Source organism: Pieris brassicae, chromosome 4 (assembly GCF_905147105.1).
Source record: "Pieris brassicae chromosome 4, ilPieBrab1.1, whole genome shotgun sequence".
NCBI classification, from domain to species: Eukaryota; Metazoa; Arthropoda; class Insecta; order Lepidoptera; family Pieridae; genus Pieris; species Pieris brassicae.
In genome coordinates this window covers 6,578,254-6,606,022 of record NC_059668.1, presented here as the reverse complement: position 1 = coordinate 6,606,022, position 27,769 = coordinate 6,578,254, and the positions used below count along the sequence as shown (strand labels likewise).

At 34.3% G+C, this 27,769-nt stretch overlaps 1 protein-coding gene across 9 annotated transcripts; it reads left to right on the top strand.

Annotated features, from left to right (window-relative positions):
* The first annotated feature begins 1,140 nt into the window (after positions 1–1,140).
* On the top strand, positions 1,141–27,769 carry LOC123708064 (DNA topoisomerase 3-alpha). 9 transcript variants are annotated; one of them, XM_045658543.1, is made up of 16 exons: positions 1,142–1,457; positions 1,598–1,807; positions 1,986–2,238; positions 2,489–2,659; positions 3,473–3,549; positions 5,027–5,125; positions 5,609–5,891; positions 6,201–6,412; positions 6,512–6,623; positions 6,931–7,160; positions 8,510–8,645; positions 8,991–9,154; positions 11,345–11,888; positions 12,851–13,235; positions 13,831–13,949; positions 14,800–15,032. In XM_045658543.1, exons 1-16 carry the CDS (start codon positions 1,269–1,271, stop codon positions 14,934–14,936), a joined length of 3,321 nt encoding a protein of 1,106 aa, XP_045514499.1. In that variant the 5' UTR covers positions 1,142–1,268; the 3' UTR covers positions 14,937–15,032. The 9 variants fall into 9 exon arrangements, with proteins under 9 accessions (XP_045514501.1, XP_045514500.1, XP_045514506.1 ...); XM_045658545.1 differs by lacking the exons at positions 11,345–11,888; positions 12,851–13,235 and having other exon boundaries at positions 1,141–1,457; positions 14,800–14,930; XM_045658544.1 differs by lacking the exons at positions 12,851–13,235; positions 14,800–15,032 and having other exon boundaries at positions 1,141–1,457; positions 13,831–13,902.

Genomic DNA, 27,769 nt, shown 5'->3' with positions numbered 1-27,769 from the left:
AAACGGGACCTGTGGTACTTGAAAATAGCAGAGAGCTAGCGACTGAGTTACCGTCATCACCACAGCTGGAGCCAACACTTAGTAGATCTGACGGCGTTCGTAAAACACCGGAATTTTTAAAAGATTATGTTTTAAATTAGTGCGGGAAAATGATGTAAACTTCTTGCTTGAAACTATCAGCCATAACTTGATGACATTGTCACTCTGTTTTGTTAGTGTTTATGTCAATGTATCTAATGTAACCAAAACATATTTGTTTGTTAATTTTAGCTTATTAAAACCTATACTCATGAAAGGTTTTCTCTTTTTTTCACTATGTTTTTGGGTAAATGAGACAAATTATTTCCATTTGTGATTTTTTTCATAGTGCCGTCGCGGGGTGGTCAATCGCATGAAGGTCAGTCCTCGCCTTCCCCGGTGAAGGCAGTTTTTTACCCTAATCTGTTTTTGGTCATTATTATTATTTGCCACTCTTTTAGTTTATTGTTAACGTGATCATCCGGATCCGTTAGTATGTGTCTGGGATCTTCGAGCCTTTTTTGTCGGGAAGGGATAGTAATTGATGCTTTTACGCACCAACGGGTTGGAATGATATTTAGCTTTGTCGTGTGGACGCCAACTTCATTCATTGGGATATACCATATGGTAGGGAGCTCCAGATCGTGGTGGAGATCAACGTTTCTTACGTAGATGGCCGCAACCCCGCAATGAAGCAACTGCAGCCGGTGGATATGGGTCAGATGCAGGGCTTGTACCATGTCATCTTCTGTCTAAGGGACATATGACTCCTTTTATTTAGGAGGCAATGGAGGCGAGAGAGGGCAAAAGAGGCCTTCTTGCGAACGGCGGCTATATGCTTACGAAAACACATGCCGCTATCGAGCGTGACTCCTAGATAGTCATAGACAGGTTTATAAAATAACTTCGTTATATACTTAGCACATAGCAGACATCACATTATGCCCTCTGTGGTCTCTTCACTTATAATCTATTAGTATTCAGTTGTATAGTTTTACTTATATCTAATAAGTAGTCTGTGTGTACAACTGATTTGGCGCGGATAATTTTTTTTGTTTGTTTTTTTAATATAGAAATTTTAAGATTAAATATATGTATTAGCATTTCTCAAATAAGCAAATCATTAATTGGTCTTTTTGATACTATAATTCCTTTTATTATATTTATTAATAAGTACTACAGTGCAAATTATTAATGTGCAGTATAGAATTTAGAATGATGTAAACCAATACTTAATTTATATTTTTATAATGATATTGTTGCCTCGAATTGCATTTATCTTTAGAGAGCAGTACCTATATTTTAAGTGCGTAAATAAATGCCTTATTAATCAGCTACGGGGTAAGAACACAGAAACTATGAAGTACCTAAATGTTGCAGAAAAAAATGATGCAGCAAAAAATATTGCATTGCATTTATCACGTGGAACTTCACGAAGGGTAAATGATTCGTTTATTATATATATATTGTAGTAATATACGTATTATGAATCTTAGGTTATACTTGTTGAAAAATATATGCATTAAATATAGTAAATAAACTGTGATATTTATAATACCATAACATAATATTGTTATAGAGGGAAGGCTTATCACAATATAACAAGATATACGAATTTGAAGCTGAAGTTTTGGGGCAAAAAAGTCAAATGGTCATGACATCTGTATCTGGCCACCTTCTAGCTTTGGAATTTGTTGGTGCTTATAAAAACTGGCAATCTTGCAATCCCCTTACACTTTTTGATGCTCCAGTTTTCAAGTTTTGCCCAGAAAACTATGAGAAAATCAAGGTACAAAATATTGCACACCTAGCCCAATTTAATTTGATTCATAAATAGTAATAAGCTTAATAACAAAAATGAATTTAGCACAGTGAATAAAAATGATAGATATATAATTTAGAAGTAGTTTTACTACTGTAATATTTGTTTAGTCTAGCTTTAATTAATTATATTTAAATAATTTCAGAAAACATTAGAAAGAGAGGTCCGTGGTTGTCAAGGGCTCATTATATGGACAGATTGTGATAGGGAAGGTGAAAACATAGGTTTTGAGATTATAGAAGTATGTTCTGCTGTTAAGAATAACTTGAAGATTTTCAGAGCAAAGTTCTCTGAGATAACGGGAATTTCTGTGAAAAGAGCTTTGCAGAATTTGGAACAACCTAACAAGGATATTAGTGATGCAGTTGATGTGCGGCAGGAGTTGGACTTAAGAATTGGTAAGATTTCACACTTAAATAAATAGTGCTAATTTATTACACCTGTAACTGTTCAAATACATAATATTTTTTAAATAAAATTAACATAATGTAGGACTGCCATAGTAAAGATATTAGCAATTGATATAAATAATTAAATGTATTACTCTATTATACCTGATAATCTAAAATACAGGCTATTGCTGAATATAAATATCAGAATAACTTAATATTATGCTTCAATGTGAAATACCCTCTCAGGATATTGCAGGTGCTGCATTCACTCGGTTCCAAACTCTACGTCTCCAAAAGGTTTTCCCAAGCACTCTTGCGCAGAGCCTTGTGAGTTATGGTTCCTGTCAGTTTCCAACTCTTGGATTTGTGGTGGAAAGATATAGAGCTGTTGAGAACTTTGTAGCCGAACCATTTTGGAAATTAAAAGGTTATATTATAGAATATGCTATGTGTTTTAGATTCACTTGTGTTTATTTGGTTGTAATGAGATACAGTCTTCCTTGAATTGTTTTTTTTTTTAAGAAATAAAATTATCATCTATCGACCTATCCTTATTACTACGAAATAAACATGAAAAATTAATAAAAATTAGGTTAAGCTGCTTCTGAGGATTGGGAAATATGTAGATTTTACTTCATCAGGATGTAACCAGGGTGGATTGGGGCTCTTCAAGTATTACGTAAGCAGTATTGCTTGAATAAAAATTGTAGTAAAAAGGCTTACGCAATATTTAAACGGCTCCAAAGGCTAATGAAAATGATAAAAATATTGTTGATGAAAAATACTTGAATGTTTCTTTATAGTTTTAATATTATGAAGGAGAATTGAGTCCAGTAATAATTAAAAAGTTAAAAAAACTTTTTTACCTTAGTTTAAGAACAAAGTCTGGGCTGGAATTGTCTGTAAAATTTTATTGTAAAATCGAAAATTTTGTGAGGAAATGATATTTTACTCACCAAATTTATAATTAACAAAATATAATTTATATAAAACAATAATAATTGCGCTATAACTTCTTAAATATTGGCCTCAAATTTGTATATACATTTTTCATGATCATTTTTATCCTAACCAGGCTAGTAGGTGATCAGGCTTCTGCGCCTGACACGTTGACTAAGGCATTCCGGTTTTTTTACTAAGTTTTTTCGTGAGTGTTATTTGAGCATGTACAAATGTCCATTACTTAGCAGCCGTGATCCGAACGCCCATATTCAAGCCAATACTTTTTTTTAATTCCCAGTGAATCATACAATAAATGGCTTAAGCGTCGATTTCAATTGGGAAAGGGTGAGGCTCTTTGATCAAGAAGCTTGCCAGGTATGTATTAAACGTTCATTAAAAAAACTGATATAAGCTCAACAGCTACTAATTCAGCATCACTTGTCCACATCGTATCCCTAATATAATATAAAAAATCATGTTGTAATTGTTTATGTAGAAAGAAAAATCTCATTAATCGGAAATGGGCCAAAGACAGCTTTAAGTTGCTGTCACCAGCGACACTGAGTTTCAGAGGTCTCATACGATTTTGCAGTAACAGCGATACTTACTATTTTCTGTTTGTTTAAGTTACTATATTATGTTGTTTCTTGCGTACCTTATTTTTTTTTATTACCCTTAAAAGGTTGTGTCTAACGAAATAATTTACGACCAACCTGAAATATTTCTGACTCACGTCAGTCCTGGCTTCCATGTCATGTCAACATTATAACTTCTGTATTGTAGTCATAAAAGTAGCCCGACGAAGTAGGCTAAGTCCGCTAGTTACATATGTAATAGATATATCTCTTAAGTAGATATGTCTTCTTAATAATTGTGGTATATAATTTTACTCAAACAATTTTTTTTATTTACACTGCGTTATACACACACATAAAAAAGCAGCTTATATAAGTTATTAGGCAACGGGCGGCCTTATCGCTAACAAGCGATTTCCTCCAGGCAACCCTAATATGGGAGAATAAATAAAGAAACACCTACAGAGGGTAAAGTACAATAAGTACATAACATATAAGGGAGCGTTCAAGTATTATGTAACGAAATGGGGGGGTGTTCCTCTTGTAAAACGTTACGATGCGGGGCGGGGCTTCATTTACGCGTTATTGTATATATATATTATTCTAGTACTTTAGAGCACATAATGGTAAGTTTTAGGTATAAATAGTCACTGGGGTGGACACGAAACGTTTTACTATTGAATACAGAAACGTTACGGCGTGTTTCATGGGTGGGGGGAGTCAAGGATCTCCAAAAATTGCGTGACGTAATACTTGAACGCTCCCTAACACCTATAACTAAAATAAAATCTAAACAAAAAAACAAAACATAAATAATATGTAAAAAATGTAAAATCTAATCCAAGGGTTCAATGTGTCACAATTAATATACATAAGTACAAGCTTATTACGAGGCAGAAGAAAAATGATCAAAAAGAAGATTTCACCAGACAAATCTTTCTAAAAATTTAATAGCAGTGTTGGGCGTGTGTCAGACAGAAGTCTGAACCTTTTTGCCAGTTAGAAAAAAACAAATTCAAAAATTTGCGTCCGAGACCTAAAAGGTAGCAACACTGGTTTTTTAAAAGACTTGTATGTAAAATTATAATACGGTTTTATATACGGAATCATACTAAGTCTCGACTGAATTTAACTCTAATAGTCTGGTGTTAAATAGCCTCGTCCATTTGTATATTATAATCCTTAAATAGCTAGCTAATGTTTAGTTTAAATTAGTGTCATTTCCAAAACATCATTTAACAAATTAAAGCTTATAACGAAATATATTTAAATTTCAGGTATTACACGACATATGCACAGAGAGTCCTCTTGCTACGGTAACTGATGTCAAAACGAAACCTAAATCAAAATGGCGTCCTTTGCCGTTAGACACTGTGGTAAGTATTTTCAAATAACTAACATCACCGCATACACGAATTCAAGTACGACCAGTCACCACAAGTAGCGGGTATCACGCATGGCCAGCCATCGGCCCCCTCGCCATATTCTAGGGAGAGAGACAACCCGACGCATTGAAGCAATGACATTTAAGCATTTAACAAAACGAATTTAATCAATAATTGATTTATCATGGCAATTGACATCTAACCCACTGTTAATTTTCAAAAATGCTTCACACAAAATAATACAAAATTATGTAATAAATCCGCTTAGGATTTTTTTTAATTTATCACGTACACCAAAGAGGTTCGTCAAAAGACGATAAAAACTACAGATTATATTCTATCCTAGTCGAAATTAACTTCGTGATATTTTGTGTGATTGTGTACATATAGATTTCGGTAATATTCTACATTTTTTTAAATCAATATTGTTACATTGTTTAAAATGCTCTCATAACTTTTAAAATAACATTTTAGGAACTTGAAAAATTGGCGTCACGAAAATTAAAAATAAACGCCAAAGAAACTATGAAATTGGCGGAAAAGTTATATACCCAGGGTCTGATAAGCTATCCTCGTACAGAAACAAACGAGTTTCCAAAGGAAATGAACCTGGGGCAACTGGTGGGTCTACACACCAGCGATCCCAATTGGGGTGCGTTTGCGCAGAATATTTTGGATAATGGTGGACCAACTCCCAGACAAGGAAATAAGAGTGATAAGGCCCATCCGCCTATTCATCCCACAAAATATTCTAATAGTGAGTTTTTGTATTGTTTTTTTTCTGCTTGACGTGTGCAAGTGACTTATTACTAATAATTAAAGAGCAAATTCAAACAAGGAGGACAGGTTTTAATTCGCCTCTGACTGCTTAAATTATTCACATGTCCTGGATACAAATCTATTGGCTGGTGTATCAGATTTTATTATTAGTTTATTCTATGACCTGGATACTAGTCCATTGGCCGGTGTATCAGATTTTTTTATTAGTTTGTTCCATGACCTGGATACAAGTCCGTTGGCCGGGTTGATATCGGACTAATATACTTAAATTAGCCTGTGTTGCCAGATTTAAGCGGCAACGAGCTACGACTATACGAGTTCATAGTTCGTTCCTTTCTGGCCTGTTGTTCCAAAGACGCACAAGGCCAAGAGACCACAGCTACTATTAATATTGCCAATGAAGTATTCTCAGCCAACGGGCTTATGATAACCGCGAGGAATTATTTGGACGTATATCCATATGATAAGTGGTCGTCGAAGGAAATTCATGTCTATCAGGTGTGTATGCTCCATAGGGATTTATTTGGATATTTTTTTTCTGTTTTCATAACTTTAAGACGTAATCGATCTAAAAATACAACCAGAAACAATTTTTAGTCAGGGCAAACATTTAACCCGTCAAGTATAGATCTAGTGGACGGAAGTACTTCACCGCCGAACTTATTAACGGAAGCGGATCTTATCGCGCTCATGGAGAAACATGGCATTGGTAAGTAGTTAAAATTATAAAAATCAAACATTCATATAAGTAGCTTTAGCCTTTAAACTGCATAAAATTTTGTTTTTAATTTATAAATAAAATATCTTGTCTGCCCATCAATTGTTTTTTTTATATAAGGCAAAGAATGATTGCCTAGAAATTACTGGAACAAATCTCAAAAGACAACGCACTCGCTAGCCCTTTGGCTTTGAGTGTCCAGGGGCTTATCATTTAACATAAGATGAACTGCCTGCTGCAGGTTTCCTTGTTCTATAAAAAAAATTAATAACACTACTGAATTTCTTTTTATTATTAGGCACTGACGCAACACACGCAGATCACATTGAGACAATAAAAAATCGATCTTATGTAGCATTAGCAGATGCTATACATTTCGTCCCAGGCCTGTTGGGTATGGGGCTAGTAGAAGGATATGACGCGATGGGTCTTAATATATCAAAACCGCATTTGCGAGCGCAACTTGAAGCCGATTTGAAAGCAATATCCGAAGGAAGAAAGGAGCCACAAGCTGTTTTGGCAGAACAGGTATGACATAAATACTGAAACAAAGAAAAAAATTATTGCAAATAACATTTATTACTTTTATAGTGTATTAGTTTAATACATAAATATAAGGCCTATTCTAAGTGGTCTCCATTGGCTGCAATAGTCCTTTCAACGTTGAGGCCAGATATCAATAGAAGCACGCACTCTTTCCATTGGAAAATTCTTCACTGCCAATCGTACGGATTGTGTTAGATCAAGCCCTACTCTCTAAAACTGATCATAAATCATAATGGGTTATGATCGAGACTAGACTACGGCCAGTCTTTAGCTCTGATGAAGTTCGAACGTTAGTTTCTCGGTTCTAGTTTGTGACTCGGCGCCGAGTCATGCTGGAAGGACCATTTTATGGTTATTGAACATGGTGTTGTTAAGGGCCTTTATTACATTCTCAAGATTGGTATCTTGATGCACTTGTGCCGATGTTTTGGTACCTCACAAAAATATGGCTCCGTCACTCCTTCATAGCTAGCCCTACCAAACCATCACTGAAGTAGGAGTGATCACGTGGCCCTGTCAACTAATTATAAAGCTTCCTTAAAGCTTTGAGCACAAATACGGTCATATTGTTTGTTAAAATTAGCTTCAGTAGATGTTTCGGTGTTTTACCATCCTATATATTTAAATATCAGTTATGAAATGACTAGTACGTCTCTTATAGGCTACAAGTCCTAAGTCATCTTTTAAAATACGCGACATGGTTCTAAATGTTATCTTCATCTCCCGAGATAAAATCTTTTGCTTTCTGACAGGATTTCTTCGAATTCTTTCCCTTACTGCTTTGACCACCTTTTTCGTACGAACACTACGTGGACGGCCAGATCTTTTTCTGTGACAAACAGAGGAGGTCTTGTTGTACCTAATAAAAGGCCGGTACACAAATATTTTACTAATGTAACGTATGGAGAGTTTTAAAAATTGCATACCTACTTTGTGTAATGCAAGCACAGCGATTCAGTTCTCTTTATCACCACACTCCATTTTAATGTCGCAAAACATTGTACAACATTACGATGTATTGGCGCCAAAATGAGAAAACCCAATGAACAATGATATAAAAATGACAGATTCCAAAGTCAAATATAATATTTTGTTAATTTTCAATTGTAACAGTATTTATGGCCAGACTAAGTATATGAAAAAAAACCAGCAGCGCTATAACAGATAACATACCTGCATACCAGCTTCCAAGGTTGTCTTCCTAATCTCTCCGAGGCTTGTGATGCGGGATCTTATATTGAATATGTATTTTTCTCTTAGGAAAACTCGCGAGAGGACTGGCCACTTCTTCAATAATATCAGTCCAATTTAACGGTTGTCTAACATTACAGGTGGCGAAATACAAAGAAGTATACTTAACAGTTACAGCGGAAGCTAATAAAATAGATGGCGCTCTTGCTGAGAGATTTTCCGAAAGGCCGTTAGACTATACGCCCAGTGAAAATGGCTCTAATAATATGCCCTCGGGTAAATTATGAATTATATACTTTTATTGTCTTATGATAAATCATAATAATAATAATTCTTATAAGTATCAATTAAGACTTTCTATTTTTAAAAATATAACAGGCAGGAAACGAAAACTCATCTTATGTTAAGTAATACCGCCGCCCATAGCCAGACGTCTCGCAAGTGTTGCCGGTCTTTTAAACATTACGCTCTTTTCTTGAATCTCAGTCGAATTGAATCGGAAGCTGATTCTACATTCTGTTTTACTAACAATGTAAATGTAAACTTGAAATGTACAATGCAAATATTTATCACCGGAGCTCGAACGTTGAACCAATACAATTAGTATACACACATTTTCAGTGTTCAAATGTCCGAAATGTGGGTCGGATATGATACTGCGACAGAAGAAAAACAATACAGATGAATTCTACATAAGTTGTATGTCGTACCCAAATTGCAAAAATGCTGTCTGGCTGCCTTCTATTGTAAAAACCCTGCAAGTCCTACCAGACGCATGTCTAACAGTAAGTAAATCTTTTTTTTTTCAAAATCATATCCCTAAATCATAAAGAGCACACTGTAAAAAAAATGTTTACTATGGAATATATCATACTACTCATCGGCAAAGAAGACAGAGGGTGTAGGCCAAGAGAAAAAGCCGGCGTAACAAACTCTACAATCATCATACAAAATGGATACTTGTCCCAGACCCTTTTATCAAGTAGATAATCGTTAACTTCATTAGGTATATTAAAGATTCGACAAGCTTACGTAACTTTAACGGGGTTCTATAGTCGCCTAAATGTTTATAAATAAAAATGAATCTCAAAATCTGTTACGCAAAACTCGAAGACGCCTGGTTCAATTCGAGTAAATTTTTAATTTTTTCCTTAAACTCTGAGGAAGAGGGGAAAAATTGGTAAAATCTCTATGTGGTAGCAGTAAATAGTGCTATTAAAAATTATATTAAGGCGAAATAAAGTTCGCGGGGGCAGCTATTTCATTATGAAACTATCGAAATAGAATTCACGCGGTAACAATACAGAGCCTATTAGCAGGAATGTTTCATTATTACTTTTTTGTTAGAATGTGGAATGGGAAATAAAATAAAAAAACCAATGGCGCTACAACCTTTTTTACGTCTTGGCCACGGATTTCTGTATCAGTTTCATGATCATTGATCATAATAGGCAAGGTGATCAGCCTTCTGTGCCTGACGCACGCCGTCGACTTTTTGGGTCTAAGGCAAGCCGGTTTTCTCACGATGTTTTCCTTCACCGTTCGAGCGAATGTTAAATGCGCACATAGAAAGAAAGTTCATTGGTGTACAGCCAGGATCGAATCTACGACCTCAGGGATGAGAGTTATACGCTGAATCCACTAGAACCACTGTCTTTTTTTAAAATATAATTTAGTCTGAGAACATGTTAGTTTTGTACAAATGTAGTAGAAATAATAAATGGGCCTCGCATGACGAATGTGTGTAAATTCATATTCACCTTTAATAACATTGCAGAAAAATGTATATCGTATTTTTTTTTAATAACTTAGTTTTATTATTAAATTAGATTACAGTAATAAGGCCCAAGAATACAATTTGATATTACATGCAATTGCGAATGAAATGAATTGTGTTTTTGAAGCAAAACTTCTTTATCGGCCTTGGTAAAAAAATTACCGTCACATTATTAGGTTACGCGTTACATTTTTTTTACGTCTTCTTGTCCCTACCACGGTTGATTCGAAGAGATTCGAAACCATTAATAACAAAAACATATAATAACGATAACAATGAATAATATAGAATAATAACGGTTATAATCCTATTACAATTAATGAAATTCTGTAATAAGGTGAAATGAAAGGATTGTATTATTTGTATTCATCTCTAAGCCTTTTGTTAAACTTTATCTAATGTAACTTTATTCAACCAATTTCTGTAAAGTTGCATATAGTAGATAATTTTTCGGAAAATAGGGACATAAAGAAGTTTCAACTCTTACGAGTCTACACTAGTACTCGCACACATTTTATTGTAGAAATTATGTTAACTTAAATCTATGGTATGTATGAAACCGGAATTACACATCGCACTACTTATATATGTCGCAGCCAAGTAGCTTAATAAGCCGTTCCATTAACATATCCTTTTAACCAAACAGCGCCGTTTAACTAGCAGCCTGAAAGATATTATATATAGCGTTTGTAACATGTAATAAACTGGCCGGCTAATGCTTAGGCCATTCGTACGATAGAGTGATCACGTGGCAGAAAAAAAAAGGTTGAAACATCTGACATGTAAAATATTTCTTCTAAAATTTAATTGCTTAAGTCAGTCACAGCTAAATTAAATTTATTATTGTCTTTACACTCTTCCATTGTGCTTGTTGTTTTCCATTAAACTTTGGAAAACACCATCACAGTTGTGGTTGAAGATTTTTTTGTTTCCAGTTGAGAGTGGCAGATAGTGGAACTAAATTTAAATTAACAGTCAACTGGTTAGGCAAGTAATGACAAATGTATCCAAGTCATTTTCCTGGGTGTTTGATCAACTGGCTAAATATATTTCAGACCGCTAGTTAAACAGCGATGTTTAATTAACAGGCTAGGCTATATTAAGCTAGTTGGCTGCGACATATATATAATAAAAATAAATACATATAGTATAATGAAATGACGAATGCCAAATAACTAAAACGATAAGTTTTTTTTAGTGTGGGCCGAATTACAAAAAGGTCAAATTCGAGTGGCGAAATAATTCAATCAATCACTTATACCCGCCACCTTACACTGCATGTATTGGTGGTTGTGATACAACTTTCTTAGAACTGCTCAGAATAAACTTGAATAGTGTCCGATCTACACAAACTGAGAATAACCAAAATATATCCAATAGAACAACGAATAATGCTAATACGAGACAAAACATACCTAATACAAGACAAAACATACCTAATACAAGACAAGACATAGCTAATACAGGACAAAACATACCTAATGCAGGACAAAGTATACGTAATACAAGTCAGAGTTTACCTAATACTCGACAAACACAGCCAAGGCACTTTACTCCGCCTCTTAATACAAATAGGAGTCAAATTCCGACACAAATACCAAGATTACCAGTACCAGGAAATGTGGGAAATGGTCCACGATTCCCAAATCCAAATCCTGGAGATAGTGATGATAATAATGTTATATGTGGGTGCAATAAACCGGCCATTTTGTTGACTGTTAGAAAGCAAAATGCCAATTTTGGTAAGTTTTCACTTGATTAATCTTGTATTTATGCATACTTAATCTTCTGAAATTCCTTTCACATTACTAATCTTTTCTTTATTAGTAATCATAACAATCAATATAGTATTTACAATTTTCTTAACCTCCATAGTAAAAATAATTAAAAAGAAAATTAAAACAAATTTTAAAAGTTTGGTCCCTGAGGCAGTGTACCTTTAACGCTGGCAGCATTTCCTCGCTGTATTATATACTTATTCGTTGAGCGAGGTAAGCAGCAGCTCTAGGGTCACCGGTTGTATCTACCAGGCGCCACCTTTCTTTAACTAGCGCCTGTGTACCGGAAGCCCAAGTCCGAAGAGTCTACTCAAAAGGGAACAAAATCGAAGTTGGAGAAAAGACTCCTATATTTGAGTTTATTATTTTCCGCCTCCTCTGCGGCCGCCCCAGGATTTTTGCATGTCTGAATCGTGTCCAAATAAGTAGCATCCCATACCAAAGCCGTCCTATCTTCCAAGGCGCTTTAGAATCTTTCACCTTAAGCAAACACTTTTTAAACGGATTGAAGCTATGTATTATTATTGAAAACTCATAATTATTTACATAATTTTAAATTTAAATTTTTTTCCGACGTTTCGCGTGCTTTTCAGCGTGCGTGGTCACGCAAAATTATGTAAATAATTATAAGTTTTTAATAATAATAGATAGCTTCAATCCGTTTAAAAAGTGTTTTCTTAATGTGTAAAAGCTATGTTAACAAAAGACAATACTATCTTTCACCTTAGTTTTTATTCATCCATATTTTGATCTAAATATTTTAAGTATCTATTTATTCAGTAACATTCGAGACTTTTGACTAACGTCTTTCAAATACAATCTTTTTGACATACGCGAGTCACAGTCAAGGCTAAGTTAGTTAAGGGTGTTATTGTGACGTAACATACATTTTGTTCTATTGAGTGTTTAAATGAAATTATTTTTAGGTAAGAAATTCTACAAATGCCAAGCAGGCAAAGATAACAATGGTTGTGATTTCTTTCTTTGGGCACCAGAATCAATAGGTTCTAACGTTCAAAGTGATGCCTCGCGGGGCACTTCAACTCTTGGGGATTCATGGGGTTCCTCTGCCCCTGGTAATTCCAGGGGTACTTCCGCCCAAAATGACTCTTGGGGTACTTCTGCTCCTGGTAGTTCCAGGGGTATTTCTGACCAAAACGATTCGTGGGGTACTTCTGCCCCTGGTAATACCAGGGGTACTTCAGACTCCGGTATTTCAAGAGGTTGGGGCGTCGCATCGAGTTACAATAGAGATGACTTTCAACCCAATGATGATAACGTTATGTGTGAATGCGGGCTTCCGTGTAAAAAGTACGTACGAATTTCTATGGGCTAACGAATTCCGTTTATTCGATTTCTGATTCTAGAAGAAACAAGACGAAATTCTAGGTTTCTCTCGAATACGTCAATAACATAATATTAGATTATAGGGTTATTTGATATTAGGAGGAATAAAAATAGATTACTTTCTGAATAAATTATTGTGTTATTATTAATAATTCGACTTAACAGGATCCTACCAATTCTTAAAAGGCCAGCAAGAACTTGCGAGACTTCTAGCAATGTGAGTGTCATATAACATCAGATGACCCTCCTGACCGTTTGCTGCCATTATATAATAAAAAAAAGTATGTTTTTGACTTTATATGAAAAGCCTATTTTCGGAAAAATCATCGTGGAATTTGAGAAGAGCAGCAATGTTAAATATATTTATACATAATATTAATCATGACGTCAAGAAATTACAATAATATTTATTGATATAGTAAAAAAAAATTAGTAACCAAGACATAGAGTTGCCGCCTATAATCTAGATTTGCATAGAACAGTGACTAAAATTGGTTTCCGGCGAAACACTTTCGACTTGTAAGGCAATATATACCCTGTTATATTTTCTATCTTATAGGATAACTGTCCACAAAGAAGGTCCGAATAAAGGGCGTCCCTTTTACGGCTGTCCCAAGGAGTTCAACAAACGATGCAATTTCTTTCAATGGGCAGATGGGGAAACTTCAACCAGCTCAGGTGAATTTTATTTTCAACGAGAAATACGTCTTTAAACTATTTATAAAGCTAGTTGTTCCAGGAATTTAACTAATTTATAACAAAGAACGCAGAGCTGTATTGGCCCAGTGGCCTCTTAGAGGTCTTAGTTTCGATCCCCGGCTGTGCACTAATGGAAAAGGCCCATCTCTATATGACTTAATTTCGAGTACATGACAGCCTCATCAGCAATCGTAGTTCTTTGCAGTCTAAATATATAAAGTTGTAAAAAAATTGAAGCTCACATTTTTCAGTTACGCGTCATATTTTCCCGTTAAGCGCCATTTTTTCTTGTCCCTAACACGGGATTCGAAGAGTTAAAAAAGGTTATAGAGATTCGAAGCCATTAATAATAAAATATATACAATTAATGAAATTCTGTAATAATCTTACTAGTAATAAGGTAAAAAGAAATAATTGTATTATTTGTATACATGTCTATGATATTAAAAGGCCTTTGTTAAACTTTATCTAATTTACCTCTATTTAACCAATTTCTGTAAAGTATATGCAATAGTAGATAATGTTTCGGAAAATAAGAAGTTTCACTTCTTACATGTGTACAATAGTACACGCACACATTTTTATTAAATTAATAATATATATATATATATATTATGTTCTTCTAACAAATTGCTCTTTAAAAGTGAAAAGAAAAATAACAAACAAATGTAAACGCGAACTTTCTTAAAACTTATTAAATTTGCAAATAATGATAACGCTACATGATAATGATAAATTGGTTAAAGGAGTTTGATAACAAGGCAATTGTTCTAGACATATCAGTCATTATAAATAATTTTTTGGACTTATTAAGGTCTTTTTTTTGCAGAATGGGGCAGTAGCACCAATAGAAGAGGTCGGGGACGTGGACGCGGGGCCAGTAGTTCTAGTTCGGATAATCGTAGAAAGTGTAGCGTATGCCGACAAGAGGGACACACAAAAAACAGATGTCCTAATAATAAATAGAAATTCTACATTGAGCATCGTTTTTATTTATTAAGCTTAAACGTATTAATAAAACTACTTTTGTATTATTTGTAATCGTTTAAGTAAATTGTTCCGTTAAGAATAAAATATTAATTTGTTTACTAAATTGTTTTATTTATTTACATTTATGTGTAATACAAAATTTATTGACGACGTATACATGTACGAACGCTGAAAATCAAACGTAATTTAATTATTTGTTAATTTTAGCGTAAAGTACGTTACCAACTACGTGTTATTGCGAATTTCAATTGAATGAAAGTTGGACGTACTTAAAAACATTAACAATCGTTAGTAATTGAATTGAATTCTCAAATGATAAAAAATGTAAAACGAATTTTCACCATTTATATTTTTTATTTCTCGGTTTCAAAGAACTCATACTCTGAGACCGTTGTATTTCTGCCTGTTGCTCAGCTTCCACGGTCTTATCTGTCATCATATCGAGCAAAACTTTAAAGTTTAGTCGCAACATATTATTCTCTTCCTCCAGCTGTTCCAATTCTTTTCTTAATCTTATATTCTCTTTTTGAGTAAATCCCGCCTTTCCCGAAGCTACAGAATACGACGAACACGTTAATATGCGACCTTTTGAGTTGATAATATAACTTTCCAACTATTGATGGTCGAAGATTTAAACTAACAATTACACCAGAGCCCTTAAGCTAAAATAGCCTCGAACGAGCCGAGCCCTTAGTAATAAATACCTACACAAAAATATCATTACAACCTCATAGTAGAGCTGAGAGTTTAATCAGAATTGAAATTTCTAGAAAGAATGAGTAAATGTAAATACAACATGTTTAACCTGGTATCCAATGACCATCCTCAAACGATATTTCGAAATCGCCAAATTTTAGTTTAAGCGGTTGAATGTCAATAGACAATTCTTTTGCGGCATGATCACTACCGATTTCATTTCTTATGACCGAAGTATCAAATTTTCTTACCGGAATACTTTTAGGTGAAAACTTATTACTAAATAATGACATTTCAATTAAATACGTGTTCCAACGTAACCCGTATAGACTAGGTTCTACTAAAGTTAATAAATAAAACATTATTGCTCTATTGACGTTACAAATTTAGTCTTGTTGTGAATTTATGTTTTGCCATTAATTTATGATGTTACGAGTGTCGTATAATCCGAAAAGCGAAGTTCAATTGGTTTTGGACGCTGTTCCCCTGGTCCTTGTTATGAAATTACAGTAATTAAGTACTTAATTATTATTAGCTTATACAAAAGGCACTTTAATATTAATACATTAATAGTTTGTAAAGAATTATACTTTTCATAAGCGATAGCGCTGCAAGTTTTTGCTGGCGGAGTGTGGAGCGCAAGCAACTTGAGTTGGAGTTGGAGAGAAAAAGACCTGCAGTTGGTAACCACTCACTATCAAAAAAAAACTTAATAATATCTCCACATCCGGGAACATGCAAGAAATATTAATACTTTTTATTAACTGCAAAATACCCTTTGGGATTCTGGCAGAAATAAAATGCTGGGCCTCGGTGTCAAATTTTAAAAACTGAGAAAAACAATGGCATTGTTGTTTGCAGTTGTTTTAACTCCTTTGCTTTACTTCAAATAAATTCACTGTCTTTTTTTTTCAGTTCATTCAGTTCAGTTTCCGTAAGAAACCAAACGTTGTGTTTACTGTATTATAAATAATTTTCCGGTTTTTTTAAGTGCACTTTAAGACAATCAATAGCTGCATGATAATTAACGATGAAACCGTCTTAACTTCATCAGAATACTCTTCTTAGATCTTTTGTGTATGTGGTCACTTCGTATCTCTTGATTGCCTCTGATTTAAGATGTTCAAACTCTTATCTTCAACCTCAAAGGGTTATCACCCCTAACCACTTCCACGCTCCGGAAACAGTTATTTAAAAAAAACTCCAAAAAAAATATTACCTAACCCAACACTTTTTTTTTGTTCTTTACTGGTTTATTTTTAGATCTGTACAAACCCGATTACGGTTGATGTGATAATAATAGGTTTATGCTACGGAAAATGCAGCCCCTCCACCCTAGCGTACCATTTTATATATTTTTTCGAAAAACGTTCCTGTATTTCTAGGAACTTTAGTTATTGCTTTGCAATTTCTTCACCATGAACCAAATGATTTATTCGCCGATATAGAAATTTTAATGGGAACACGATGTGTTCTACATTGCTTTTGTGACTGCCATATTTCACAACTTTTGCCAAATTCCAAATCATGACCACTTCTTCACTACAGAGGTGACGATCGACAGTGGGCCCATCGTCCTTAAAGTCATCCGCCGTCAAAAGCCGGTCGGCTACCAAGCATAGAATTCGTAGACGGCTCAGGTTCTGGATCACGTCCACATCCACTATTTCCAGACGCCATCACAAGCTGTGATCGCGTGAAATCAGTGTCAAATATAGCCAAGCACATTCACGTAGTTAAGTTAACGGAAGTAAAGAAGTAACGGAATGAATCTATCAGTGTAATTTCAGTCAAAATCTACAATCAAAAAAGCGGTTTGCGTTTCGTTTCACATGTTTTTAAATACACGCTGCTTGAAATATTATAATAATGAATAGAAAAGTTTAACGAATTCGAATTTCAATACAATGGACAAAATTATATTTTTTTTATACCTAGACGCAGCTCCGGCAGTCAAAATTACTTGAAGGGAAAAAAAATACTTGAAACAAGGTCTCCAGAGACACCTACATTACATCAGGCGACGTATATCTAAATCCAACCCACGTCTTATCTGAATACATATATAACGTATAGAATAATCATATCCCCATTACAGAAATCATATTTTGATTCGCAGATCAAGTAGATTTAAAATTGGATTCATAATCATAGTCATAGATAAAGTAGAACAGACTAGACAGATTTACCCAGAGGTGAGTCTGGTCGCTGAGACTCGAATCTGAACCTCAGGATAAATTATTAAATTACATAATATATGTTTGGGTAAATGAGACAGATTATTTACATTTGTGATTTTTTTTCTTTGTGAACATGCTTATATACTAAATTCGAAAAAATAATAAACTACTAAATCTTGTAAAAACAAAACACTTATATTAAATAAATTAAATCCCGAGCTGATCTATCAAGGATTTTCTAAGGAACTTTCTTAGGCTCAACAAAGAATAACATTATATGCCTTAATAAGTATTGAGTATGTTTTAAGAATTTATGGCAATTGATTATTAAATTTTATTTTTAATGATAATAATGTCGTCAAAACTACTGCCAACGTAAATTATAACTGGACGATAAAATCAAATCAAATCAGTAATTTATCTATTTGCTACTATAATTCCATTTTATTATATTTAATAATAAGTACTACAGTGCAAATTATTTACGTGCCGCATAGAATTTAGAATGATATAAAGCAATACTTAATTGATAATGATATTGTTATCTCGAATCGAATTTATCTTTAGAAACTAGCACGTATATTTTAAGTGCATTGATATATGCGTTATTAATCAGTTGCGTGGTTTGAACTAAGAAACTATGAAGTACCTAAATGTTGCAGAAAAAAATAGTGCAGCAAAACATATTGCATTCCATTTATCAGGTGAAACTCCGCTATGGGTAAATAATTCATTTATAATATATATTTTATAGTAATATACGTAACGACGACGATACGACCATAATATAATATTGTTTTGTCGTTATAGAAGGAAGGCTTATCGAAATATAACAAGATATACGAATTTGAAGCTGAAGTTTTGGGGCAAGAAAGTCAAATGGTCATGACTTCTGTGTCTGGACATCTTCTAGATTTGGAATTTGATAGTGCTTTTAAGTACTGGCAATCTTGCAATCCCTTTGAACTTTTTGATGCTCCAGTTTTCAAGTTTTGTCCAGAAAACTCTGAGAAAATTAAGGTACAAAATATTGCACACCTAACCCAATTCAATTTGATTCATAAGTATTAATAAGCTTAATAACAAAACTGAAATACTTCGTCCACGTAGAGCGAAAACTAATTAAGTCAAAAAAAAACAAAACGAGTTATCTATGCCAAAAAAAACGATATCTGTTTCTTTATTTACTGTCTAACTTTAAATTTTGTAGGTACAACAAAAATACGTCGCCATTTTTGGGGGTGGGACGACGGGGTAAGAAGGGGTAGGGTTTTTACCCCCAACCACTTCCACGGGCCGGAAACTAATAAAAAATAATAGAAAACAAAATAGATAATACCTAACCTAAATTAACCTTTTTTTTTTTTTTTTGGTCCACCGAGACACCTACATAATCAGTATCATCAAATTCAGGCGACGTATTTCCAAATCCAACCCACTACATCGGATATTTTACTATACTGTAAAACCTTCTATTTGCATATCATCACAAATTTTGTGCAAGGCGGATTGGCGCATGCCTTTGTGTTTATAAAATTCCGAAGTGATATCCCACAAACACACATGTTCTCTGTACAAAGTAACAAATTGAAGAGTTTGGTTTTCAGTTAACTTCATTGTTCGGAATTACCTATAAAATTCCATAAAATAACAACAATGTGTGTTCACTGTTAAACGTGTATTCAAGCCCTGGATTGGCCGTTCACACTATTCCAGTGGCGCTGGATTGGGTTAGCTGGAATGAAAAATAGACCGTCATTCCAGTCAACTGGACTGGATTGATCACTGGAATGGTACATTCCAGTGCAGGTTCACATTATTCCAGTAGCATTCCAGCGCTAGACTGGAATGCTACTGGAATAATGTGAACCGGGCATTAAGGAAGCTAGCATGCTAGCTAGGAAGCTAGCAAGGATGCTAGCAGGAAATCAAATTAAGTTGCTAGTTGCTAGCTAGCTTAGCTAGCTAGCAACTAGCAACTTAATTTGATTTCCTTTAAAATGAAACTAAAAACATAAAAATATGTAATGACATGCAAAAGTTATGGCAACCAACCACCAACCAACAAACTTTAATCCTTATTATCTCAAAACAGATTTCTTTGACTTAATGAGTTAACGTTCTACAGAAATAAATTATATTAATGAGCATTTCAAAATTTAATTTAGTGTTAACTTGTGTGTGTGTGTGTGTGTTAACTTTTCTGTATTTCTGGGAACTTTCGATTTTGCTCTGAAATTTCCTTTTAAAAAATCCAAATAACTTTCATGTTAACTTGAAAGTAACGAAATTAATCTGTCATATGATTTCTGTCAAAATCTACATTCAAAATGGCTGTTTGCGTTTCGTTTCACACTCGATAAAGTGATAGATAATTAATTTAGCAGTTGTTTTACTACTGTAGTATTATTTTAGTTGAGCTTAAATTAATTATATTCAAATAATTTCAGAAAACATTAGAAAGAGAGGTCCGTGGTTGTCAAGGGCTCATTATATGGACAGATTGTGATAGGGAAGGTGAAAACACAGGTTTTGAGATTATTCAAGTATGTTCTGCCGTTGAGAAAAACTTGAAGATTTTCAGAGCAAAGTTCTCTGTCATAACGGGAATTTCTGTGAAAAGAGCTTTACAGAATTTGCAACAACCTAACAAGGATATTAGTGATGCAGTTGATGTGCGACAGGAGTTGGACTTAAGAATTGGTAAGATTTCACACTTTTAAATAAATATTGCTAATTTGTTACATCTGTGACAGTTCAATTACATAATATATTTTTTAATAAAATTAACATAATGTAGGATTGCCATAGTAAAGATATTTGTAATTGATATACATAATTCAATATATTATATATTACTCCACTATACCTGAAATACAAGCTATTGCTGAACAGAAATTGCAGAATAATAACTTAAGGATATTGCAGGTTCTGCAGTCACTCGGTTCCAAACACTACGTCTCCGGAAGGTTTTCCCGAAAACTATAGGGACGGGTGTTGTCAGTTATGGTTCTTGTCAGTTTCCAACTCTGGGATATGTGGTGGAAAGATATAGGGCTGTTAAGAACTTTGTAGCTGAACCATTTTGGAAATTAAAAGGTTATATTTTACAATATAACTGTCCTGATTTTATTTGTGTTAATTTGGTTTTACGAGTTGATTTAAATTATTTCTAAACAGTTAATATTATCACCTAGCGACCTATCCTCATTACTACGAAATAAATTTGAAAAATGCATAAAAATTAGTTAAGGTGGTGGATTGAGGAGTGGGAAATATGTCGATTTTTCTTCCATCGCGAAAATGTGAATGAAAATTGTTCAACTATTGTTCGATGATAAATACTAAAATGTTTAGAATGAAAAAATAAGTTCAGTAATATTTTAAAATTTAAAAAAAACTTATTAAGGGTGAGTGGAACGATTACACAGTGTTTTGATGAAATGAGCAGAGATGTGTTGGAACCTCTAGTAGAACAACAAATATTAACCTGTACTAATTAATGGCTTTGATTAGTTACCTCTTGTAATTAAAGACACAGTGCATGGAGTATGATTAAATCACTTGAAAATTTCACGAAAAACTCACTACGCAGAAATTATCCAAATTCAAATTCACGCACTCCACGCACTCTGGGCGGCTAACTTCGACAGTGGTTTGGAGCGTTAGAAACTAGCTGTTTTAACAAAAATACGTTAAAATGGGTATTATAGAAGATTTGTTGTCTTATCCCCACTTACTCCACCTAAGTTTAAGAATAAATTCTGCGCTGGAATTGTCTGTACAACAATTTCATGTTTCTTTTTGTCAGACTGTGACGAAATGATTTGAGCTCCTTTCCAAATTTATAATTAACAAAATATAATTTATATAAAACAATAATAATTGCGCTATAACTTCTTAAATATTGGCCTCAAATTTGTATATACATTTTTCATGATCATTTTTTATCCTAACCAGGCTAGTAGGTGATCAGGCTTCTGCGCCTGACACGTTGACTAAGGCATTCCGGTTTTTTTACTAAGTTTTTTCGTGAGTGTTATTTGAGCATGTACAAAAGTCCATTACTTAGCAGCCGTGATCCGAACGCCCATATTCAAGCCAATACTTTTTTTTTAATTCCCAGTAAATCATACAATAAATGGCTTAAGCGTCGATTTCAATTGGGAAAGGGTGAGGCTCTTTGATCAAGAAGCTTGCCAGGTATGTATTAAACGTTCATTAAAAAAACTGATATAAGCTCAACAGCTACTAATTCAGCATCACTTGTCCACATCGTATCCCTAATATAATTTAAAAAATCATGTTGTAATTGTTTATGTAGAAAGAAAAATCTTATTAATCGGAAATGGGCCAAAGACAGCTTTAAGTTGCTGTCACCAGCGACACTGAGTTTCAGAGGTCTCATACGATTTTGCTATCCGCGACAGCTATACTTACTATTTTCTATTTGTTTAAGTTACAACATTATGTAGTTTCTTGCTTACCCTATTTATTTTTACCCATAATAGGTTGTGTCTATCGAAGTAATTTACGACCAGCCTGAAATATTTCTCACCGCTTTGGTGGCATATTACATAGTTAATTGTAGTAAGTATCTCTCTATTATGTAAAAATTCAATACGGAACTGATATGCGAAGTCTCGGCTTAGAATCTTACTCTAATAGTCTAGTGTTAAATAACCTCGTCCATATGCATATTATAATCCTTAAATAGCTAGCTAATGTTTCACTGTCAATTCCACATAATTTAATAAATTAAAGTTTGTTAGGAAATATATTTAAATTTCAGGTATTACGCGACAAATGTAGAGAGAATCCTCTTGCTACGGTAACTGACGTCAATACGGAACCTACATCAAAATGGCGCCCTTTGCCGTTAACCACTGTGGCCAGTATTTTTTAGTTTATTAATTTTAGTATTTACATATAACACACTCAGTAGAGCACTCGAATTGGACCAGTGCAAATTTTGTTTACTGTATAAAGAAAAGATGCATGTTTTTTTTATGGAAAATATGTGTACGAATAATGTCGTTTTTAAATTCTGTATGCTTGCTTTGGATAATGCGTATAATAAAAATTCTTCGACAAACCGCTGTATATGATAATACAAAATAATGTCGTAAATTCGCGTTATGTTTTTTTACTTTTCTCGTACACCAAAAAGATTCTTCAAAAAAAAACTACAGCTTATATTTTATACTAGTCGAGACTAACTTCGTAATATTTTGTTTGGTTGTGTATATATTTCGGCGATATGCTGCACTATATCAAAACAATATTATATTACATTGTTTAAAATGCTATAAAATAACATTTTAGGAATTTCAAAAATTGGCGTCAAGAAAATTAAAAATAAGCGCCATAGAAACTATGAAAATGGCGCAACAGTTATATAGCGATGGGCTGACAAGCTATCCTCGTACAGAAACAAACAAATTTCCAGAGGAAATGAACCTGAGGCATTTGGTGGGTCTACACACCCACGATCCCAAGTGGGGTGCGTTTGCGCAGAATATTTTGGATAATGGTGGACCAACTCCCAGACAAGGAAATAATACTGATGGGGCCCATCCGCCTATTTACCCCACAAAATATATTAAAAGTGAGTTTTTTTTTGTATTTTTTTTTCTGCGTGACTTGTGCAGTGACAACTAATAGTAATAATTAAAGAGCATTCTTTCATTTTCAAATTCAAACCGAGGGACAGGTTATAGTTGGCCTGTGGATACTTAAATTATTTACATGTCCTAGATACAAGTCCATTGGCCCAAAATAACCCATTTTAATTAGTTTATTCCATGACCTGAATACAAGTAATTTGGCATTGGTTATAGGATTATTTGACTTAAATTAGCCTGTGTTGTCAGATTTAAAAGGCAAGGAGCTACAACTATACGAGTTCATAGTTCGTTCGTTTCTGGCCTGTTGTTCCAAAGACGCACAAGGCCAAGAGACCACAGCTACTATTAATATTGCCAATGAAGTATTCTCAGGAAACGGGCTTATGATAACCGCGAGGAATTATTTGGACGTATATCCATATGATGATTGGTCGTCTACGGAAATTCATGTCTATCAGGTTTGTATGCCCCATAAGGGAGAAACAGATATTTATAACTTGAAAAAAACAAAAACTATATGTTTAAGTCCCCGTAGATGAAATCCTCGGTTTATTCAGATAATTGTTTTTTTTGTATTTCATAATTTTAACACGTAATCGATATAAAAATACAAACAGTAATTACTTCTAAAAATTAATACATAAAATATGTATGGCATTTTAGTCAGGACAAATTTTTAACCCGTCAAGTATAGATCTCGTGGTCGGAACTACGTCACCGCCGAACTTATTAACGGAAGCGGATCTTATCGAGCTCATGGAAAAAGATGGCATTGGTAAGTAATTAAAATTATAAATATCAAGAATTTATAAAATAGATTGACTTTGGCCATCAAACTTCAAACATTTTTGTATTTCTTTTATAAATAAAAGACCCTTGCTGCACATCAATGGTTTTTTTATGTAAGGCAAAAAATGATTGCCAATAAATTACGCAAACAAATCGTAAAAGGCCGGCAACGTACTCGCGAGCACACTGTCTTTGAGTGTCCATGGGCTTGTCATTTAACATCAGGTAAGCTTCTTGGACGTTAATCCCTGTTCTATAAAAAAAAATTATCAATAACATTATGGGGTTTTTTCTTTTTATTAGGCACGGACGCCACACACGCAATTCACATTGAGGCAATAAAAAAAAGATCTTATGTAAAATTAGATGATAACATACATTTTGCCCCAGACCTGTTGGGTATGGGGCTAGTAGAAGGATATGACGCGATGGGTCTTAATCTATCAAAACCGCATTTGCGAGCGCAACTTGAAGCCGATTTGAAAGCGATATCCGAAGGAAGGAAGCACCCACAAGCTGTTTTGGCAGAACAGGTAATAAATATATAGCAAAAGCAGCAGCGATATAACAGGCAGATCATACCAGCTTCCAAGTTTGTCTTCCTAATATCCCCGACGCTTGTGATGCGGGATCTTATACTGAATATCTATTTTTCTCTTAGGAAAACTCGCGAGAGGACTGGCCACTTCTCCAATAATATCAGTCCAATTTAACGGTTGTCTGAAATTACAGATTGCGAAATACAAAGAAATATACTTAAATGTTATAAGGAAAGCAAATAAAATAGATAGCGCTGTTGCTGAGAGATTTCCCGAAAAGCCGTTAAAACTCAATGAAGATAATGTCACATTATGTCATTGCAGGCTTCCGTGTAAAAAGTACGTACAAACTTCTATGCTCTAACTAATATGGTATATTCGATTTCCATCTTCATTTTATTATGAATTGATGTTCTGGCGAAAACGTGAGATGTCAGTAGTATTCTGTACAGAGCTGCATTATAACAGATCGTATCAGTTTTTAAAATGCCGGCAAAGCACATGCGAGCCTTCTGACAATGTGAGTGTCCATGGATGGCAGTATCACTTAGCACCAGGACAGCCTCCTACCCGTTACAATAGGTTGGGGAAAAAGTGTCTTCGCATTTTTTAAGAAAATTCACAACATTTTTTAAATACATATATTTTATTTACATTTAACTAAAGAATGTAGGTACCATTTTGTTCGATAACTTTTTGCCATCTTGTAGGTAGGGAGATGATCCCATTTCTATTGAAATTTTGAGGCTTCTGATCAAAATATCGCGACAAGTGGTTTTGGCAGTCCTCTCGTGATGTTAACCTGACACTGCCTAAAGAATTCTGAAAATATGGAAAAAGGTGGAAATCTGAAGGTGCAAGGTCAGGCCTAAATGGACGGATGCATTAACACCTCCCGGCCAAGTTCTCTTATTTTTTGCTGAGTGACTAAAGATGTGTGAGGTTTAGCATTATCATGATGAAAAACCACACCCCTTCAGTTGATTAATTCTCTCAACTTATTGCTTTAATCTCAGCAGCTCTACTGCTAACAACTGATGAGAAGAATTTTCAAATTCAGAATCGATGGTCCTGCCTGGTGGTAACAGCTCAAGAATGAATAATGCCCTTCCAATCCCACCATACACACCGCATCACCTTGTCGCGAGTTAACCCGGATTTCACCACAGTCTGTGAAGCCTGACCGGCCTTTGATCACCAACTTTTTCGCACGTTCAAGTCGTACGTGATCCACTTTTCATCACCAGTTATCAGCTTCTTCAAAAATGTTTCGGTTTCATTAGGTCGTAAAGAATCACAGAGTAACAATGAGTACACGGTTCATTCGTTTTCTTTCAGAGAGCTCGTGAGGTACCCAAATATCGAGCTTTTTGTGTACCCAATTTCTTTCAAATGCGCCAAAACTGTTTTGTGGGCAATTCCCAGTTCTTCAGTTACTTCATAATTACTGGTATGCCGATCTTGCTCCATTTCAAACATGGCATCCGTAATAGGCCGTCCCGAGTAACGTCAACATTTCCAGATTTGTGCTACTCTCACAGAGACTGCACTAGGTCTATAAACATTGCATGAATTTGGAATTATCTTACGAAAACCAGTTGGATACGAAAACCAGCCAAATACAAATAGTATAGCAAAAGAGATTTTATTACAATCACTATAATACGAAAATACTTTTTCCCCCCTTACTTTTCCTTTTTGGACTTTAGATGGGAAGGTGGGTTGTCTGAAAAACCAGCGTGGAATTGTAGCTCTATATAATATTTATGATGACGTCAAGAAATTACAATAATTTCTTATGATCTTGTAAAAAATAGTAACCGAGGTATAGAGCTGCCGCCAATAAACTAGATTGACATAGTACAGTTACTAACATTAGTTCCCGGCGAAAAACTTCTTCGTGTTTTAAAAGTATTTATTACCCTGTCATTTTTTCTATCTTATAGGATAACTGTCCAAAAACAAGGTCCGAATAAAGGGCGTCCCTTTTACGACTGTTCCAAGATGCTCACCAAACGATGCAATTTTTTTCGATGGGCAGATGGGGAAACTTCAACCAGCTCGGGTGAATTTTATTTTCTATGAGAAATACTCTATAAGTATATAAAGAATTCAATAATGATTAAATGATTTAGTGCGTTCATTAAAAAAAAATAACGAATTAAATTGTCATTTAGAAAAAAATTACCGACTTCAAATGCATGTCAACTGAATGCGACGCGGAAATGTTTATAAAGCTACTGAATAGAATGTTCCCTGAGTTGTTCCAGGAATTTATCTGATTATAACAAAGAAAGCAGAGCAGTGTTGGCCCAGTGGTTTGTGGTAGCGTGGAACTCTATTCCCAGAGGTCTTAGTTTCGATCTCCGGCTGTGCCCCAATGGAAAAGGCCCATCTCTATTTTATGACTTAATTTCGAGCACATGACAGCCGGAATATCATCATCATACTACGTATGATGGTCATAAAACGATAATAGATGACCGATTTTTTTATTACCGTTAATTAAAAAGCTGATAGTCTCCACAGTTTAAGGAAGGTTTAAAGATGAAATTAAATAGTGTTTATGAATGATTTATAGTGACACGCTTGCGATGCCTACATTGCCAAAATCCTTATTTATTAACTGTTCCCAACATGATATTAAATAGTCGACCTGGTGCTAGCCACAGAGCAAAGCATTCCAAATTTAAAAGGGAGTTTACATGGCATTTGTTCTAGATATATCAGTCAATATAACTATTTTTTGCAGAATGGGGAAGTAGGAAACGTGTTCGCGGTTATAGTACTTCTAGTTCAGATGAATGGTCGTAAGAGGGACACCCAAAAACATATGTCCTAATAATCAATAAACGGAAATTCTACATTGAGCATCGTTTTTATTTATTAAGCTTAAACGTATTAATTAAACTACTTTTGCATTATTAGTGATCGTTAAAGTAAATTGTTCCGTTAAGAATAAAATATTGATTTGTTTA

Coding starts and splice junctions, on each gene's coding strand:
- LOC123708064 (XM_045658543.1), top strand. CDS start 1,269: ATGATATTGTTGCCTCGAATTGCATTTATCTTTAGAGAGCAGTACCTA. Junction 5,892..6,200: donor TCCCACAAAATATTCTAATA/GTGAGTTTTTGT, acceptor CTGTGTTGCCAG/ATTTAAGCGGCAACGAGCTA. Junction 13,236..13,830: donor TGCGGGCTTCCGTGTAAAAA/GTACGTACGAAT, acceptor TCTATCTTATAG/GATAACTGTCCACAAAGAAG.